The 20,483-nt window shown below is 42.0% G+C and overlaps 2 protein-coding genes and 1 pseudogene across 5 annotated transcripts; 1 reads left to right on the plus strand and 2 right to left on the minus strand.

Moving 5' to 3' along the window:
* Positions 1–216: 216 nt before the first annotated feature.
* LOC100834456 (ribosome-recycling factor) lies at positions 217–5,463 on the minus strand. 4 transcript variants are annotated; one of them, XR_733120.3, is made up of 9 exons: positions 5,163–5,462; positions 4,892–5,023; positions 4,691–4,806; positions 2,815–2,924; positions 2,525–2,546; positions 2,384–2,452; positions 1,183–1,330; positions 653–721; positions 518–576 (listed from the first exon to the last, which is right to left on the minus strand). XR_733120.3 is itself a non-coding variant. In XM_003579979.4 (8 exons), exons 1-8 carry the CDS (start codon positions 5,401–5,403, stop codon positions 496–498), a joined length of 840 nt encoding a protein of 279 aa, XP_003580027.1. In that variant the 5' UTR covers positions 5,404–5,462; the 3' UTR covers positions 217–495. The 4 variants fall into 4 exon arrangements, 3 of the variants coding, with proteins under 3 accessions (XP_003580027.1, XP_024311673.1, XP_014750894.1); XM_003579979.4 differs by lacking the exon at positions 1,183–1,330 and having other exon boundaries at positions 217–576; XM_024455905.1 differs by lacking the exons at positions 653–721; positions 1,183–1,330 and having other exon boundaries at positions 217–576.
* Positions 5,464–9,777: 4,314 nt separating this feature from the next.
* On the minus strand, positions 9,778–13,686 carry LOC100835288 (ribosome-recycling factor). The gene is made up of 8 exons (XM_003579981.4): positions 13,319–13,686; positions 12,984–13,127; positions 12,777–12,892; positions 11,930–12,021; positions 11,652–11,673; positions 11,510–11,578; positions 10,418–10,486; positions 9,778–10,340 (listed from the first exon to the last, which is right to left on the minus strand). Exons 1-8 carry the CDS (start codon positions 13,509–13,511, stop codon positions 10,260–10,262), a joined length of 786 nt encoding a protein of 261 aa, XP_003580029.1. The 5' UTR covers positions 13,512–13,686; the 3' UTR covers positions 9,778–10,259.
* A 3,177-nt stretch (positions 13,687–16,863) lies between these two features.
* On the plus strand, positions 16,864–19,415 carry LOC112269385 (annotated as a pseudogene).
* The last annotated feature ends 1,068 nt before the right edge of the window (positions 19,416–20,483 follow it).

Consider the following 20,483-nt stretch of genomic DNA (forward strand, 5'->3'; position numbering starts at 1 on the left):
GCACATCGGAAGGGTGTTCAGGTGGAGGGCCAATGTCGAGGGAAACTACTGTAGTTTCATTCGGGAAACTACATGTTTCGTTTTACCGAAAGTCACTTGCTACTTCTCAAGGTACTGTAGTTTCCCGAATGAAACCGGCGTGTTAGTTCACGAAGATATAACAAAATATATTTATTCTTCGAGATTACTTATGCTAAACAATGCACATAGTAGAACGGAAGAAACCAATGAGCATAGTAAAAGCAGCTTTGATTCTTAAAAGTACCGATTCATCACTCCCTGAATGGAAATTACCTCTGAATCAAAGTTTCATCAGCAACACCTGCCAGCTTGCTCTGGCAAGCACACCATTTTGAATTGCTAACAGTAGAGCTACAACGGCACAAGAAAAAACTGATATCTTCTGATATGGCTGTAGAACTGTGGTAGCTCAACATCCCTCGCATCAAAGTTGTGGGAAGTTAACAAAAAAAGGACATCAGCACATAGACAGGTTTAGTTTCCAGAGATTTTCTCCTCCTTGGCCTTGCACATAACATCTGTCATCTTAATGAACTTCTTGGTTATTTCTTCAACCTGGAGGATGCATAATATGTGAAATTTTACCACCACACAACATATTTCCATTTAAAACATCGTTCAAGTTACCCACTTCCTTCTCAAGTCGCTTTATATCATCCTTTGGCATGCTAGATGAAGATTTATTTATCGCATCAAGTGCCTAGAAACACGACGGAAATGCATTAAGATATACTATGATGCAATAGAATAACAAGCGTACGAGACAATTGATATTGATCGCTCGTACTAAGTCTTACAAAAAAAATCTACATCAATGCAAGATTACAAATAAATGTATTTAGCTGTGGTGCTAGAACAAGCTATAATCAGATACTTGAGTGCAACAGTCAAAGGTGAATTTCGTCAACAAAAAAACAGTCGAAGGTGAAATTTACACACAAGGGAAAAATAGATCCCACTAATATAGACCAATAATAATGTTAATACTGTTATATAGATCGAATTAGTAGTCTTCAGCACCATTTTCTAAGGGTTTAACCGCAGTAATAAACTAATATTGCAAAGAAATGTCATAATACTTGTTGACATGAATGCACTAGCCAACTCAACCAAAAGTCCGAAGTGATGGAAAGAGACTAGACAATTTATTTCAACACTCACCCTCATCTTTGCCCTGTGGCCTACGGTGACGTTCTTTTGGGGAGACACAAACATTTTTTTTAATGCTGTGTTGACCAGGATTTGAGCTTGAGACCTCATGCTCTGATGCCATATTGACTTGCATGCACTAGCCAACTGAACCAAAAGCCTGACAATGAAAAGAGACTAGACAATTTATTTCAACAATACTGTTGGCATGGTCTTCTAAGGTTGCGTTTGGCATTGCGGTGGATTCTCATAATCCTGTTTTTCACCCGCTTTTCACTATTTTCGTGTTTGGCTAACCAACTTTTTCCTACTTTCATGTGTATTTTTCCACAACAGATTATAAAATAAGTTCAGCGCAACACAATTCAGCAATGACAAACTGAGCCTAAGTGGATAACACAATGAGCTTAGTGCAACTAAGTCCTCTTTCAACAGATCACAAAATAATATCAACTTAGAGAAAAGTCAGATTCAAACATGGTACGAGAAACACTACAGCATAATCCCATAGATTCAGAGCTGCCTTCTAAATTAAGGTGCTATGGACATAAGGATGTTGCAACAAAGCAACATCAGATGTAGACCTGGGCAAACTCCAGGCCGGGCCGGGTTTCGGGCGCAAAACTCAGGCCCAGGCCTGGCCCGGGAAGCCAGGCTGCCCATGCTCAGGTATAATCAGATGCACTGTGGCCGGCCAGCTGGCAAGAAATAGTAGACAAATATGCTGTGGTCCGTGAATTCTGCCCAGCGAAGAGCCTAAGGAAATTCAAGGGTTAGCTCGGGAAGAGTTTCAGCAGGAGACTAATTGAATTACAGAAGATGAGTTAGAGATAGAATTAGGAAATCTTGATTCAGAAGTATCCATAGGGATTAGGGATTTATGTTGTCAGGCTACTTGTATTAGGAGGTTTCCTGGTTACTAGTTAGGACGCTGGAGCACTATGTGAGATTCAGCCATGTAATTCAAGCAAGAAGAATCAATCTCTTCTCTCATCTAGACTCTACCCAATCTCCTGTAACCATGCCATCTGGCTATCCACGGTATTTACCCCATTCTGGATCAAGGTCACAACAGCAAGTACCAAATAAAAACATGTACTCGGTGGCAATTAACTGAATGAATGGTCCATACAGCGAGATTCCAAGTATCCAAGTAAAGTGATCGACCATCTTAAATTGAACTATTGGAGAAATGAAGATAATCTCCAATTACCATTTGCCGTGCTTCTCTAATTTTTTGCTTGAAATCTTCAGCAGCTGTAGTGACAACCTTACACAGTGCCTGTATTCAGGCAGCAGGAATGTTTTTAGTATTTCAAGAATAAAAAGAGGATTGAAGTTTAGCTAATCTTACCTGCGTATTCTCCTTTGTCAATCTGAAGATGCACAAAAACTAAATTAGAAGACAAAATAAACTTAAAGGACAAAGTGCAGATAATAAAAAAGATGAAGATAAATCACACAAACAGGAAAAATCATGATAGTGAATGCAACCTATTGTAAATTTGCGGAAAGCAGTAGATCTAGGAAGTAACTCTCAAGTCCCTTCCAGATAAGAATGCATGCTACAATTAAACAGCACATATGAAGTACAGAGCTACAACAAATAATAATAGCAGCATCACAGGCAATTCGGCAACTTACGGAGGTATAGCTACAATAATCCTATGGCGCGCCATAATCCAATTGCCGGCACGTCTTGGATTGATGCCCAATGGAGATGAAGCAATTGCGTTCTCAATAGAATACATTGTCTGTACAACAATAGATTAGAATTGTGGCATGCCCATGCTTTGCTGCGGAAAATTTTAGCAACTGATGACAATATATTTAAAATATCTTATGAAGGACGATATATAGGCATGGCAAGTGGTAGTTCAAATAATTTTATCCACCCCTTCACTGAAAATTTCATTCATTTATTACTAGAAAATTCTATGAAAGATGCATAATCTTACAATGTGGTACATATAATGTGTGTACGCTTTTGCTAGTCCATTGGCTGTCTCAATTTTTTTAATTCATTGTTACCAAAACTTACACACACTACTAAGGCTAAAATTTCTTTCTTTGAAAGTGTGCGACATGAGTTAAATTTGTTGTTAGTTTGGAATTATATGCAGCAACTTGGAGACGAGGATGGTTGATATAGACTCCTGAAAACTTAGAAGAAAAGGAGGCCATCCCTATTTTACAACTACTGTAGATTTGACCATATTTTACAAACACATGTAAAACATTTTCAAATGTTTGTACAGTACTAAATTTATGTGTACACATACTATCACTATTAATTAGTCGATCCACACATGCTATTAGTATTGTTTGAGTATGACTTCTATTAGCAACTGTCAACCAGCCCGTCTGCCTGTGACTGATTATTGTAGGTGTCGATAGACCACGGTAGAAAGGCAAAACGCTAGGCAGAGATGCACTGCAAACTTCTTGCTGATGGACTATTTATCAATCGATTGTCACCAGTTCATTGCCGGAGAAACCATGATTGCATATTTAATTAATTGGTCCACATGGTGCTACGGTGCTGTCACGGAATAATCTCCCGAGTTGTTGAGGATAAGGTGCAGGGCGGCGACAGATTATCTGATCTTCGTTTTGCAGCAAAAGCATTTAATTTGATCTTCACAACAGAGTGGGTTGTGCATCTCCTAGTTTCCTTGCAGCGGGAGCAGTGGAGCGACAAGTAATGTGAAAATGTGCTTTTTGGTGAAGAGGCGCGGCTGGTTGGTACACGAACCACGCCATTTGGAAAGCTGCCGGGCGCTTAATCTGAGAGTTAATAAGTGGGATTGAGTTGGATCTAAAGGTTGTCATTTAAGGGTGATGTGGCCTAACAGGGATGGTGCATTAAGAGTCAGTTTTAGAATAAAGAGAGTTACGGCACGCATATGAAGTGCAGAGCTACTAAATAGTGTTTGTAGTGCCAGCAATATCAATAGTGGGGTATAAGCAGTTAAGCACTACTTCGATCCAGCATCCAGAAATCACTAACTAGAATATAGTAGTCGCTGGTCAGACCACTATAGATATTGTGCCCCCCTACCGCCGCATTGTTCCATCTCTAATTCAGCACATCAAGAATCTGTCTTTATCGTAACATGCACATCCAACTGAATCTCATCTTAAATTTTGCACACATACAGAACATACCTTGCATCTTGGAATACTAAAAAAATCTTAGTTTAATTTTCATGAAATTTGCACCGCTTCTTCTACTACTGCACCAATATTGAAATATTATATGGTAGAACATGCCTATTTCTGCTTCAAAGTAAATAACTGATCTGGTTGTCTTACATGTTGTAATAGCCATATTATAATGCTACTAGTAACTAATGATGTTGTCATAATTAACGCAAATATGTGAGTGTTTTAAAATTTTGATGTTGCAACATAGCATCTGCTATCCTTTGTGCTGACTTGATTCACTACAACCCTGCTGTCGGCTATTTAATACCTTATAATAAATAAACTGTTTATATAAAGAAAGAAAGGTGCTTACACTAGTATCATAAGGAATCACTGAAAGGGTATGCGCATCCAGGACAGTAACAAGAGCCATGCGAATCAATTTAACTTTAACATCCGCAGTTTCCACCATCATGTGGTTAAGCATGTCTGCAGAATACGTTTGTCTCCATGTGATAAACAGCATGGACCAGCAGAAACAATGATACATCAAAGATGCAAATCAGAATTATACCAATAGACGCTCTTCCTGTCGGCAGGTTACTCAGCATATGTGACAACATCATACATATTGTTTTCATGTGTGCAGTCATGATTGCTTTGAAATCAGGAACGGCTTTAACCGAATCACCTCGACTGTCATTCTCTAGACAATCGCAAACAAAAGAATCAAGGGGGAATTCCACAGATATGCATCCCTACTATGAGCCATGCCACACAGCAATTGAATTACTCTAATTTAAGAATTACTCAAATCGAAAAAGGGAAAGAGAGCAGCCTTTTACCAACAACATCAGGGGTGACGTGCGTCGACGAGGGCGGTTTCCGCAACTTACTCGATTTCTTCCCCTTCGCGAAGCCTCTCCGGGTCTCGAAGAGGAAAAGCTGTGTGGAGGGAAGCTCTCTTGCGGCGCCAAGGGATCCGGCGGCCGGTAGGCAGTGGACGGAGGTGGAAGCGGGGGAGGCAGCGACGGCGGCACGCAGGGAGCGGGCGGCGAGTGCGGCGCCTCGCCACAGGAGTGCCATGAGGGGGTCCGAAGAGAGTGGCAAGAAGGCCAGAAGGGTAGGCAGAAACCCCGCTTGTGTTTCCCCAGTATTTCATCCCATTCAAACTAAAAAAAAAAATCTTCTTAGGTCCTGTTTAGTGTTTTTAGCCATTGTTATCGCTTCAAATTAGAAAATACTAAAAGCCGTCGTATCCTGTGAATCCTTGATCTAAATGCATCCCTGCATCCATCCCGTCACAACCTTCCGATCAAAATCGTGCGACTTCAACGCCTCGCTGGAAAATTTGCGAAAACACGCCCGTCTCGTCCAGCCTAGTGATGGTAAATTTTCAGGAACGTTCCCAGCAAAAGTCTTCTTGCCGGAACTCCTGCCTCCTCCTGTCTCCCCCAAATTCCCCACCGGCGATTCAACGATGGTGATACCCCCGGTCCCCCGATTCAAACGACCCAACAATCACCGGATTTCCAACAAGCCCAACAATCTCAGGATTTGGCTATCACTGGATTCCGGCGATGGCAAGCTCCACCTCGCCCCGCCATCAGCCTTTGACCGGGACCTACGTAAGCGGCCGGCGCCGCGGGCCACCACATCCTGACGGCGACGGCGACCTCCCTCACTCTGCTGCTAGGGCCACTACTATTCCTATTTGACATAGCTAGTTCTTATTCTTTCTGCTGTGGATTGTTTCAGACGCGACTAACATGTGTTGGTGAGTAAACTTTTTCTAAAGGAACTGAATTTCTGGATGTGAAGTTGTGTTGTAATGTGTTACTTGACTGATACATGTTGCAATTTAATTCACTAGTCCGACTAGCTGGTGGTGATATTTTTGCACCTGATACTACTATACGTCTATACATTCACTAGCTCGTGTACTGCTCATGAGTGAAAGTTTCAGAAACAATAGTAACTTTGTTTCTTTTCGGTGAATGCAATTGTTGAGGCTAATGTGGTTCTGTAATCCTTAGGTGTTCCTTGGCGATACATGCTGCAATTTGGTACGGCGATATATTCAGAAAAAATAGAAAAAGATGGCCATAACATCAGATTGTCTGAACTTGGTCAGGTCATCATGCATCGAAGACATCAAATCAGCTCGCTTTGAGTGTATTTCTTTTGAATTGTTAATGGACGGTGTTAGTTAGATCAGCTAACCAGGTTGCTAGATATGTATCATTGTATGAGGCTCTGTTGTGAATCTGAGCTCCTGGTGTAACAAATAGTTCACAGAATAAAAGGCTGTCTATATTCAAAAAAATAGGAGAAGTACGATGCTCTGCTGCTGCTAGCAGCTAACAGCCCAAATAACTAATAAATCGATGAGATGCAATAGAGCAAAATGTTGAGCTCACAGACTCACAAAAAGTTGCCATATTTCTGACCATGAAGAAGCATCATGGTCTGTTTCTTTCCGTTCCATATGCGTCAACTAACAGACAAAAAACATGAAATCAATTTGACAAAATCACAAGTTCTCATTTATTTAAAAAATTCAGTATTTCCTCCGTCCAACAAAAGATGTCTCAAGTTTGTCAAAATTTGGATGTATCTAGACATGACTTAGTGTATAAATGCATTCAAATTTAGTCAAAGTTGAGACATCTTTTGTTGAAATGGTACTAATAAATCATAGGTGTATAAAGTCATGAGTTTTTTGGACAACTCAAGGCAAAACACCATTCTGCTGCATGTCTCCGTGCTTGTATTCTTATGGCTTCTCTTTAAGGGTCTTCAGTCTCTTCACCTGTTTCGGCTTTAAATCCTTCCCTATTGCACATGAAGCGCTTTGTACGAACTACCACATTGCCCAACTTCTTCTGTTGTCTGATACGGACTCCAAAACCCACATGATCTTCAGCCTCATAAGACTTGTTGAACTCCTCCACAGCCTCCAGCCCTTCAATTGAGTGTAAGAGACGAACACTGAAACATAAATAATTAATCATGGTCAACACATTTATGCATAATTCTGTTAAAATGAATATCACAATGGCAGTGAAAGATTATTAAACTTACAAATAGAGGAATGCTCGCTTTCTTTATACATGGGTGTACTAAATTCTCCCTCTTTCATCTGAGGCTGCAAGCTACCAACTGATCCTCTACTTGCACAGGCAGTTACATGATTTAAAAATATTAGACAACAAGCACACATGTATGATGTATGCTAAGACTGAATTCATTTTTGTTGTGTTATCTAAAACTCCCATGTGTCCAAGTGAACTCACGATCTGCAGGTGGCGCAGAGAATTGGGAAAACTGAGAAGGGCAAAGGCGATTAGTCTCTGGATGGCCAGATGGGAGAGCATACTCCATGTTGCATCCTGGACTCGGGAGAGGGAGGGCAAGCAGGTTCTCTCAATCTCCATCCAATCAGATTCGTCATCTCTCGCTGTGGTGGCCGGCCGCCATGAGGCGATTGATCTCGGCGTCTGCTAGAGAGGTTTGGTCGCTATGGGGGAATCGGGAGTTGAGAGAGATGCATGCGACTAGGGGCTTTCTGAAAAAAATTACACGCACAGTTGGGGACGAGGCGGGCGTGTTTTCACAAAATTTCCCGCGAATCGTTGGCATCGCACAATTTCGATCAGAAGGCTGTGACGTGATGGATGCAGGGATGCACGCAGACGAAGGATTCACAGGAAATGGCGCCATACTAAAAATCCTAAATGGTTATTTTGTAGGGACGTATTAGAGGGGATTGTTCTTAGTTTTCCCTCACGAAACACCACATTTTTATCAATTAAAAACACTTCTCATATTAGTGTTTAAAAACACTAGTTTTTCTTATGGTGAAAGGGTTTTTTTGAGAGTTTTTAGGTGAACACCCAAAACCCCCAAACATCAGACTACCAGTGACTAGAAAATACACTATTACCAAACAAGGGCTTATGAGTTATTTGGTACGGACGAATCATATAGATTTATCCGTAAATTTCTTTCACACCATTTTGTATCAAATTAAAACACTTCTCTGTTTTGGGGTGATTTTTTTTAGAGTATTAGGTGAATATCCAATCCTCAAATACCTAATACACTTTATGACTAAAAATACACTTGTGACAAACAAGTCTAAGACCTTGTTTGTGTTAGTGTATTTTTTTTAGTCACTATTGTTTTGGTATTGGAGGGGTTTGGGTGTTCACCCAAAACTCTCAAAAACCCAAAACACTAGTGTTTTTCTATGAGAAGTGTTTTAATTTGGTACAAAAATGAAGTGTTTTGTGTGGGAAAAGTAGGGATAATACCCTCTAAACCCTTACTACCAAACAACCATTTGGGATGTCTAGTGTTTTTCAATTTGAAGTGGATAATACCTTAGAAAACATCCAAAAAACTTTAGTACCAAACAAGACCTAAGTATTTCTAATTGATAAAAAGGATGTTTTGTGAGAAAGTATAGAGATAATCCTCTATAATCTATACGAAACTGCTTATGAGAGGATAAACTCTGAAAACACTAAAACCCGGGTGCCAAAACCTTTGGGTTCTAGGGGCTTCGCGGGCGAGGCTTGAAGCTGAGAACGGTTTTGTGTTTCCAGTATTTAGTATTTACTGATTTTGGGGGAAACACGGCCGGGTGACAGAGATGAGGACTAGTTGGACCTCTCAACAGCGCCCAATATGCTGTCAACCGGGCTGCGTGGTGATTTAAAAAAAAAACTGAGCTGTGTCCCAAACTTATCCGATGAATATAACTTGGATTTCTCGACTGGTATGTGGTATCGTAGTGCGGATCTGTGGGTGCGGAGCATCAGGGCGGTGTTTGTCAAGCTGGGGAATTACTGAATTAGGTAGTGACATGCCCTTTGCTCTCCCTCCGTCGGCTTCGGTAGTTTGCAGAAGCGTGCCCGTAAAGAGTAGGGAACGCAGAGCGGGTGATGCATGGAGTGGGTGTGCTGGCCTTCAGCTCGAAGGCTTTGCCAAGTCGCCGTGATGTTTTTGGCTCAGGGCCTGGAGTTTGTATATAGCTCTGCTTGGACGTTTTCTTGGCTAAGTTGCTTTAGATATTATGTAGTGGCTCTCACTGACATGTATGAGAAGTTCGCCATTTTCAACCAGTCCATTCATGGAGCAATTTTAATTTCTCCTTTACAATTTTAGCATTTGCTAAAACACAACGGAATGGGCGTTCCGGTGGAGGATATCACGAAGAGAGAAGAGCCGATGGAGCACCGAAGTCACTTCCTACTTCTCATGGTACAGCATTTTGCGAACTGAAACTGGCGTCGCAGTTCACCGAAATATAACAAAATCAATCTATTCATCGAGATTGTAAGGGTAATAACAACCAAATATATTGACTCGTGGACAGAAAGGCAATATGCCATACCTAGAAAACATGAACCGTGATTACTTGTGGCAAGCAATGGAACAAATCATTGAACATAGTACGGAGTATATCAAATTTGATTCATAAAGTATCGATTCATGACTCCCTGAATGGACATTACATCAGAATCAAACAGTGGGCATGCCATCCTACTTCCTGTTCTGAGTTGCTGATATACAGAACCAAGCTCCGGTAGCTGGAATTTGTACGGCATGTAATTCTGATTCCATTTTGAACACTATTGAATCTGGCACTGGTGGATGGTTGTTGGTTTTGGTTTTATTTCAATAAAACAGAGCCCGGGACAAGGTCCCTGATCATCTAATAAAAATTACATCAGAATCAGAGTTTCATCAGCAACGCATGCCAGCTTGCCCTGGCCAGCACACCATTTTGAATTGCTAACGGTATAGCTACAAGGGCACAAGAAAAAAAAATGTCATCTTTGATATGGTTGCACAATTGCGGTACCACAACACCCCTCACACAAAAGTTGCGGAAAGTAAACCATAACAAGAAAAGAACAACCACATGGACAGGTCTAGTTTCCAGAGATTTCCTTCTCCTTCGCCTTGCACATATCATCTGCCGACTTAATGAACTTCTTGGTCATTTCTTCAACCTGGAGGAAACAATAATATGTAAAAATCTACTACAACACAACATATTTTCATTTAGAACACCATTCAAGTTACTCACTTCCTTCTCAAGTCGCTTTATATCATCCTTTGGCATGCTAGATGAAGATTTCTTTATCGTATCAAGTGCCTAGAAACACGAGGGGGATGCATTTAGATATAACGTATGAGACGATTGAAATTGAACGCTCGTAGTTACGTCTCACAAAAATTTCAATCTGCATTAGTGCAAGATTATAAAGAACTGTATTTTAGGAGTGAAAGTCAGGTGCTACAACAAGCTATATTCAGATTGAGTACAATGGTCAAAGGTGAACTAGATGCAGGTAGTCTGCAGCGCCATTATCTGAGTTTAACCACAGTAATAAACTAATAATGGAAAGAAAGGTCATAACACTGTCCACATGGTCTTCTAAGTGGATAACACATCAAGCTTGGTGCAAGTACGTCCTCTTTCAACAGATCACAAAATAGTATCAACTTAGAGATAAGTCATAGTCAAATATTATACGAGAAAAGCTACATTATAGTCTCATAGATTCATAGTTTTCACTTGTCTCCTAAATGTAGGTGCTCTGGGAATTAGCTCGTTGCAACAAACCAACATCAGATGCATTGTGGCTGGCTGGCCAGCAAGAAATACTAGACAATGATGCTGCGGTACGTGAATTCTGTCCAGCAAAGAGCCTAATGAGATTCAAGAAAGAAGTTGGCCCGGGAAGAGTTTCAGAAGGAGACAAATTGAATTAGAAAAGATGAGTTAGAGATAGAATTATGAAAGCTTAATTCAGAAGCATCAATAGGATTAGGAAAGTACGTTGTCAGGGTACTTTTATTATAGGTTTCCTAGTTAGGACGCTGGAGTATACAATATGAGATTCAGCCATGTAACTCAAGAAAGAAGAATCAATCTATCTCTCCCAAGCTATTCTATCATCTAGATTCTAGGTTCTACCCAATCTCTCGTAGCCATGCCATCTGGCTATCTTCAGCATGGTATTTATCCTGTTCTGGATCAAGGTTCACAGCAGCAAGTTCCAAATAAAAACACATACTCAGTTCCATACAGCAGCATTCCAAGTATCCAACTAAGGCTTGAAAAGCAACAATCTTAAATTGAACTATTGGAGAAATGAAGATAATCTCCAATTACCTTTTGGCGTGCTCTTCTAATACTTTGCTTGAAATCCTCAGCAGATTTAGTAACAACCTTACACAGTGCCTGTAATCAGGCAGCACGAAAAATGTTAGTAGTTTCAAGAATAAAAAGGAGATTCAAGTTTAGTTAATCTTACCTGTATATTCTCCTTTGTCAACCTGAACATGCACAAAAACTAAATTAAAGGACAAAGTGCAGATAATAAAAAGATGAAAATAAATCACACAATCGGGAAAAACTCAAAATAATGAACGCAACCTATTATAAATTTGTGGACAGCAGCAGATCTAGGAAATAATTCTTGAGTCCCTTACAGATATGAATGCATTCTACAATTAAACAATGCATATGAAGTACAGAGCTACAATATATAAACAATAATAGCAGCGTTACAGGAAATTAGGCAACACTTACGGAGGTATAGGTGCAATAATCCTATTGCCGTCAGGTGTTGGATTGATGCCCAATGGAGATGAAACAATTGCGTTCTCAATAGACTTCATTGACTGTACAACAATAGATTAGAATTAGTGGCATGACCATGCTTTGCTGCGGAATTTTTTAGCAACTGATGACAATATTTTTCAAATATCTTATGAAGGACAATAAGCATGGCAAGTGGTGAGCTAGAATACTTTTTCCACCCCTTCACAGAAAACTTTCATTCATTTATTAGTACCAAATTCTATGAAGGACGCATACTTTTACAATGTGGTACATATAGATGTGTGTACATCCAATTGAATCTCATCTAAACTTTTGCGCGCACACAGAATATACCTTGCATCTTGGAATACTAAAAAAATAATCTTATTTCAATTTTCATGAGATTTGCACCGCTTCATCTAATACTGCACAATATTGAAATATTATACTAGTACATGCCTATTTCTGCTTCTAAGTGATAACTGATTTGGTTTTCTTGCATGTTGTAATTGTCATTATATCACGCTACTAGTAACTAATGATATCATCATGATTAACACAAAGTTGTGAATGTTTTAAAATTCCGATGTTGGAACATAGCATCTGCTATCCGTTACGCTGACTTAACTCACTACATTCCTGCTATAGACTATTTAATACCTTGATCAACAATATGTTATTGTAAATAATGCATTAAGGTAGGACCAAACAATCGATACAAATTTATTTGAAACTAAGACGTTGAGAGCTAGTACACTAAAAGCACCAAAGTGGCATCTAAATGTGCCAGCTTGTGAAACAAAAACTGTTTATGTAAGGAAAGAAAGGTTCTTACAGATGGATCATAAGGCATCACTGAAAGGGTATGCGCATCCAGGACAGAAACAACAGCAATGCGATTCAGTCCAACTTTCGTATCCGCAGTTTCTACCATGATGTGGTCAAGCATGCCTGCAGCAGGAATACGTTATCTCCATGTGATAAACAGCATGGGCCAGCAGAAACAATAATGATACATCAAAGATGCAAATCATAATTATACCGGGAGATGCTCTTCCTGTCCGAAGTTTACTCAGCTCTCGCGACAACGCAACGACAGCTGTCTCCATTTGTGCGGTCGCGGTTGATTTGACAGTTGGTCCAATGTCAGGAACGGCTTCAACCGTATCACCTCGACTATCATTCTCTAAAAAATCACAAACAAAAGAATCAGGGGGGAATTCTACAGATATACATCCCTGCTATGAGTCATGGTACACAGTAATTCCATTGTCCTGATATAAGAATTACACTCAAGCGAAAAGGGTAAACACAGCGGCATTTTAGTAACAACATTAAGGGGTGACGTCAGTCAGGAGGGCGGGTGCCGCAACTTACTCGATTTCTTCCCCTTCGCGAAGCCTCTACGGGCCTCGAAGAGGAAAATCTGCGTGGAGGGAAGCTCTCTTGCGGCGCCAAGGGATCCGGCGGCCGTTAGGCGGTGGACGGAGGTGGAAGCGGAGGAGGCGGCGGCGGCGACGCGCAGGGAGCGGGCGGCGAGTGTGGCGCCTCGCCGCAGGAGGAGCGCCATGAGGGGAGACGAAGAGAGTGGCGAGAAGGGTCTGCAGAACTCTCAGGGTTCTACGGGCTTCGCCGGCGAGGGGCGGCGGCGGCGGCGGGGCTTGAGGCTGAGAAGGGTTTTCGATGGGTTTTGGGGGAAAACTCGGCCGGATGACCCAGAGGAGTACGTTGGACCTCCCAACGGAGCCCATTGGGTTGCAGACTTGCAGTAATTACAGTGCGGTATGCGGTTATACTATTTTCAATTTTGAGCTAGTAGATCAAATCGGAGATGAACCTTCAAATCTTAAGTCTTGATTGATATTTTGTACTACATATCACCTATATTCAGGTGAGGTGCTCATTCTTGTTGAAGTATAAGTGAAATGTCCTATTTTTTCAAATCGGCTAGATTATTGGGTGAACTGGTTTGGTATATAAAATTCTTCGTGACATCAGAGCCAAGAGGTTCCGAGTTCGAGACCTGCCTGACGCAATTAAATTGCAGACCACTTTCGGACCACGTAAGTCCTGTGAGAGTCCACGTGTGTGGGAGTCGGGGGGAGAGTGTTGAAGATAAGTGAATTGCTCTTGGAAAGCTTTTGGGTGAACTCTAAAGAAACTACGATGTGCAAAACCTGCCTAAACCAATTTTAAAACCAACAGAGGTACCAATGTTTACAACCGAACCAAAAGGAGAAAATGGTGATATATGTACAAGGAGGATGGGGGATTCTCCAAATAATTTGATGACAATATTGACGAGGGAATGACCCTTCGGGTCCTCACCTTTGGTACACCTGCTACGGCCTAACAGGAGGTCCACTCGAAGGCCCACTAGAATCCATGAAGCCCAACTACCTTGACTTGCGGTTCAAGATAAGAACAGATAATTAAGAAAACCAAATCAGGGTTTATCTCTAATTGTAACCGACCCGGACTCGACCTAGCCCCCTATATAAAGGACTAGGAGGACGGATCCTATTCTCTGATACACAGAGACTCAGACGGAAAAACAGATCTCATCTCCCATACATGCCTCCATGGCAACATTGTAATCTCTTCATCAATATAGATCAGACAAGCAGGACGTAGAGGTATTACCTTCCGAGGGCCCTGAACCTGGGTAAATCGTGTCCCCGGAGTCCTTGTTAGCCGACGAGATCGCCAACACACACCCGTGCTCTCCCTAGTTGAAAACCCTTAGTTTGGGTATGCCGAGGTAGCCCCTCATCAAATATGTGGTTCCTTGTTCCTCATCCTTGTGACCTCGTTTCGGAAGGCATAGCATTCCCTCACTTCCATAAAACGGTGATGACAACCGAATAACGAATCTTGTGTAAACAAAATATCCCCACGGATCGGATACACATTCTTCATAGGTCCTTACTCTCTCATGCTAGAAACTACAAAATTTTACACTTTGGCCCCTCCTCGTAATAGTATTTCTTTCTCTGGTCCCTCCTATTTTTTTTCGACCTCCGCCCCTGACAGAACTTACATATGTTTGACACGGTCTGGCTTTGTGCACGTACGTTAAGTGCGACCGATAGAGGTTCTTACATTTTTGTGGCGATAGGTTGCACGAGCGTGGATATAATGGTGTGTGTCCGTTTATTTTGTACGAGTGCTTGAGGCGGCAGGGACACAAGCTGTCAAGCTTTAGCAATTAGCATAGTCAATGCAAAACCAGAGTATTGGATTGATTTGTATACTCCGTCCCATATGAAGTGACGAAATGTTACATGTATTTAGACGTTTTTTTATAGGACACGACTAACGCGCGGCCGTGCCATCTTTTTCGGTCGCTGCGCGAACGTGCGAACTTTCGTAAGATTTGGCCGACCGTGCGCACGACGAGCAAGAGCGCATGGACGCGCGCGAGCGCGAGATGTCCTTTTGCAGCCCAGCCTGGCCCCGAGCGGGAGCGCGCAGAGGCACGCGAGCGCGAGACGGATGGGCCAAGTTGCATCATGGGCCGAGCGGGAGCGCGCGGACGCGCGCGAGCGTGAGACGGACCGGCCCATGCTACAAGTTACCAAATACCAACCGCCAAAAATACCTTCTTCTTCCCCAAGTTAGCCCCCGACCCAGAAACCCTTCTGCTAAACCTCTCCAACCACTCCCGATGGCAACAATGGCGATCAAGCCAAAAAAGCCATGAAATCCGGCAAAAAAAAACCATTCCCTGCAACAGAAAACACCAGATCTACCCACCTAGAAGGACAAGGGATAGGCGCAGGTACTTCTATTCCCAATCTTTTGCTTCTTACATGCATATCTGGTTTGGAGAAAGTGGTGGAACAACTTTGGGGTGGTAACTTTTCCACGCCCAGTTTGCATCCTGTTGTCAAAATTGCCAGGCAGGCTACCCAAGACTTACCATCCTTGTAGGCATGAATATACCCCATGAAACCCAACAAAATATGTTGGGAAATCCCTCCAGATGGGGATATCCAAGGTCAGGATGCATGAAGTACCACCCCCACATGAAATTCAATTTGCCACCGCTAGTAGGTTATAACTGTCAGGCCTGTTAAGTTGAAACTACCATGCCTGTCATGATGAATGTACCCAGTAGACCCGAAAAAAGTTATGAAGCCAAAATGCTCCACAATTAGGAAGCAGAAAGTACCACATCACAGAAAATAAGGAAAGATAAAAAATGCCAGGTATACTAGGCTGAAATTACCATTCTTAGCTATCACATAAATGTGGCATTCATACCGGACATGTAGATAAAGTTGTTGAACTTACAATATTACTTGGACACGGGAAAAAATATAGGACGACATGAAAATCAGATTTAGGCAGCACCATATGTCGTGTTGTTTAGCATACTGGATCTAATTATGTATATGTGAAGTCGTAAAGCAAATATGCCATCCTAGATGTCCATGCAATCTTCAGGGATTTGATTCGGGTACCTGCTGTTTTGGGAAACACAAAGTGAAGAACATCGATCAGTCCCAGGTGGTTGACAAAAAAAACAGGCATATGAGAGAAGTTGTTTTGGTGCCATGCATGAATGTACAAGTTGCAAAAAAATATGAATGTATAGGTTGGTACATGGTAGGGAAATAAAAAGATAACTTAGCAGGAACAACGTGCGTACTATCAGATATGGCATAGATCCCAGCATAGATTGTCTCTTTAAAATGTAACCATGCATGCATTTTGTGAGTTTCCATTGTTGTATGATTAGAATTGCCATGTAGTAATCGGGATTTGACTCTTGATGTGTGTACGTATGGGACAGGGGTAGAAAAAAAATGAATCAGGGTGGTGGTGATCCGTTTGAAAGTGTGTGGAGTGCGCCATTCATGACACCAATAATAGCCCTATCTTCGGATTATGAAGCAATCAACTCGTCCGGGCCCCTAATGCCGCTGCTACAACAAGCGATCAACGAAGGTGAAAAGATAAACAATCTCGCTCCCCACCTCCCTTCCTCATCACCAGATGTGATAATTGTGTGCATATGAGTAGAAAATACCATGTCATTTATCGCACAATAAGTATGCACGCATTGACCCCGGGGGGATTGCCATGACAGTAGTACCAAAGTTGCCACCAGAATTATTATGGATTTGCCACTTTTGTAATAGAAAATTGCCAGTAACCTACATGTTGTGTGGACAGTTACTGTTGCTAATGAACAGCCCTGGGAATTACATAGCAACACATGGAACATTGCTCCTGCTGGTGCTCTCCATTCGGCAACTGAGAGTTATCTTGCCGGCCCAAGTACTGTTGCTGCTCATGGTGGGTCTGTTGCAGCAACAGATGGTGATGCTAGTGGGACAAATGTAGAAGCTTCAATTGGGATGGGGGATGAGATTATGTACGGCCAAGACGAGGAAGAAATGTGTGATGATGGAAACGATGATGATATCTCAGCGCCGAAAGCCCCAAGTTGTGATATGACTTTTGAGAGCTCCAAGGCTGCCCAGAAATACTACCTAAATTACGCACAATGGCACGGGTTTGGCATCCGGATTGACTATGCAAGGCAAACAAATGATGGTGTCATCAGTAGGGGGAGGCTGGTGTGTACAAAAGCTGGCAAAGACAACATGGTGAAGGAGGACACGCAGAAACCAAAGTCAGTTGTGCCAGAGAGAAGGAGGAACACGACAGTGAGGATCGATTGCAAGTCTCTGTTAAGGCTGAAGCGGGTTGATGGGAATTACAAGGTGGTTGAGTTCATCGACACACATAACCTCCCCATCATAAAGAAATTCAACCTTGTCAAGTACATGAGGTCGCACCGTGACATCTCGCCGGAGGAAAGAGAATTCCTGAGAATCTTGCACAGAGCAAATGTGACAACAAGCCGCATGATGCAAATTATGGCAGGTATCCACAAATCTCCGCACAATGTGACGTACACTAGAAAGGATGTGGCAAACTTCCGGGAATCAGTCCGCAGGGAACACAACATAACTGACATAGAAGATACTTTGGCATATTTCCAGGAGTTAAAATCTGAGGACGGTGATTTCTTCTTTAGCATTCAGCTTGATGAGGAGTCAAGGGTGATGAATCTGTTCTGGGTTGATGGGGCGGCAAGGAGAGCATACAAAAACTATAATGACTGCATTTCATTGACACGACGTATCTAACAAATATGTACAAGATGCCGTGCGCCCCATTCATTGGCATAAATAACCATGGCATGTCAGTGCAGTTTGGGTGCGGGTTCCTAAGGAATGAAGACACCATGAGTTTTGCTTGGCTGTTCAATACCTTTTTGGAAGCTATGGATGGGTTGGCTCCTATAAATATTATCACAGATCAGGATTTTGCCATGAGGGCTGGGATTGAATCCGTTTTTTCCGAATGCAACCCACAGAAATTGTAGGTGGCATATCATGAGGAAGGCTCATGAAAAACTTGGGGCCTTCATGGGAGCACATGAGGATCTACACCTTGAGATGAATGATTGCCTGAACAATAGCTACAACCCAGGGGAGTTTGAACACAAATGGACCTCAATGATTGCGCGGTATGGGGTGCAAGATCATGTGGATCTAAATGCATTGTGGGAGAAGAGGGCCAGTTGGATACCGGCTTATTTCATGCAAAATTTCTTCCCCTTCCTGCAGTCCACACAACACACCGAAGGGTTTAACGCCGTTCTGAAGAGATACGTCAACCCAAGCAGCTTATTGTACAATTTTGTAAATTAGTACTCGGATATGCAAGCAAAAATCTTAGGCGCCGAGTCAGAAGAAGAGTATGAGACACCAGCAACTGTGCCAAAAACATGGGGCTACTCGCTCATTGAGGAAAACATTAAGATGGTGTACACTCGGCGAATTTTTTTCAGGTATGTTTAGCTACATAGTTGTAAGTTACCAAGCTGTCCACATCATAATTGCCATGCCAATTATGATGCCCATTATGATATTATGATGAAGTTGGCATGGCTGGTATATGTCATCATGATTCAGAAGTTAGAAAAAAAATGACACTAGAAAAGTGCATGCAGAAGTGGGTGCAGTGTACTGAAGCTGCCACTTAGCAAATATGTAAGTTGCCATGTACTAATGAGAAAGTTGCCCACTAGGAGTGATCCCACCTAGTTAGTGATCCAAGTTGCCAATTTGTTTGGGCTGAAATTTCCATTATGTTCATGTGCAAAATAACCATGTGGTAACAACATAAATTGCCATGTGATAATAATTGGGTTTTCTTTTTTGTGATGCACAGATTTCAGAAAAAGTTACAGAAAACTTCCGCGTATCTTTGCGTGCCTGGGGAGGTCAATAGCTACCAGATGATCCCACAGAGGTCGGGGGTAGGCAAGTGTGGGAACGGGATTTTTTTTGGTGCATGCTGATCACGAGCAAGGTGTGTACTACTATGAGTGCTCTAAGTTCTATAGGGATGGATTACTCTGCTGTCATATTCTAGGGGTTATGATCTCTAAGGAAGTAAATGAGATGCCGCGCCAATAGATATTGAAGAGGTGGACATGGGAAGCTGAAAAGGTGCTAGGGCCCCAGGGGACGCATGAACTCAACCCTAGGCAGCAAGACATGCCGGAGCAGTCTAGAAGGCTGCTCAGGTATACAACGATTACTGAGGAGTTTGGCAAAATTTCAAAAGACGGATGTGCATGTAACGACAGTATAAATTTTTTTGATAGGCATTGCAAAGCCATGAAGGCTGAGCTGGTGGCTCTGCATAAGAGGAAGGATGCTGAACAAAGAAGGAATGAAGCTAACAGGCCAGCAAGTTCTGATGTGGCGTCTGCTGGATCAAATTCAACAACCCCAAGAAACCTACCCACAACAGCGACAAAAGGGCGACCGCGTGAAAATAGGCTCTAGTTAGCATTGGACATGCAAGCAAAACCGAAAAGGTAATGCCGCACATGTGGATTGCCAGATCATGATTCAAGAAATTGCAAATCAAAAACTGCAAATAGAGATGATGATCTTTAGCAATGTAGATCATCATCACCATAAAACAATGACATGATTTTGTGTGGGATGATGCAATTCTTGTGCGCGTTAGTCATGTTTGAAAGGATTGTAATCGTGATTGTTAGCGACTTTCAGTGAGCATCTGCTTCTTAATTTACATGTAAACAGTTGCCAGACATTATTGGTGTGAGTTGCCATGAATTAGTAATAGAAGTTGCCAGCCTTGAACATAGAGTTGCCAGTAAACTTTAGTTTTGCATCTTTATAATTTTGATATCCATGCAGTTACCAGCCATTGACACAGTAAGTTGCCATGTATTGAGTGTTCAAGTTGTCAACATGAAACATATAGATTTGACCACCGTATTGTAAACACTGGAAAACATGCAAATAAACACATATATTCTCAAAACAAATGGGGAGCTGGTTTGCACCTTCATTTGGCGTTGTTTTCAATGAACGCCTTTGCATATTTGATCTGGTTGAACGAGGTGTCTGTTATCCACTTGTATGGCGGTGTTTTCCTTAACTGCACGATGTCGGATGGACTGAGCGCAGGCACCGTCCTT

The sequence above is a fragment of the Brachypodium distachyon genome, chromosome 5 (genome assembly GCF_000005505.3).
Source record: "Brachypodium distachyon strain Bd21 chromosome 5, Brachypodium_distachyon_v3.0, whole genome shotgun sequence".
NCBI classification, from domain to species: domain Eukaryota; kingdom Viridiplantae; phylum Streptophyta; class Magnoliopsida; order Poales; family Poaceae; genus Brachypodium; species Brachypodium distachyon.

What these genes read in the sequence shown, in the direction of transcription:
- LOC100835288 (XM_003579981.4), bottom strand. Translation starts at nt 13,511, where the DNA reads ATGGCGCTCCTCCTGCGGCGAGGCGCCACACTCGCCGCCCGCTCCCTG. An exon ending in TTAGAAGAGCACGCCAAAAG is followed by an intron (nt 10,487 to 11,509) that starts GTAATTGGAGAT and finishes TCGTGTTTCTAG; the next exon opens with GCACTTGATACGATAAAGAA. An exon ending in TAAAGCGACTTGAGAAGGAA is followed by an intron (nt 10,341 to 10,417) that starts GTGAGTAACTTG and finishes TGTTTCCTCCAG; the next exon opens with GTTGAAGAAATGACCAAGAA.
- LOC100834456 (XM_003579979.4), bottom strand. Translation starts at nt 5,403, where the DNA reads ATGGCACTCCTGTGGCGAGGCGCCGCACTCGCCGCCCGCTCCCTGCGT. An exon ending in TGATTCCTTATGATACTAGT is followed by an intron (nt 2,925 to 4,690) that starts GTAAGCACCTTT and finishes ATTGTTGTACAG; the next exon opens with ACAATGTATTCTATTGAGAA. An exon ending in TTAGAGAAGCACGGCAAATG is followed by an intron (nt 722 to 2,383) that starts GTAATTGGAGAT and finishes TCGTGTTTCTAG; the next exon opens with GCACTTGATGCGATAAATAA.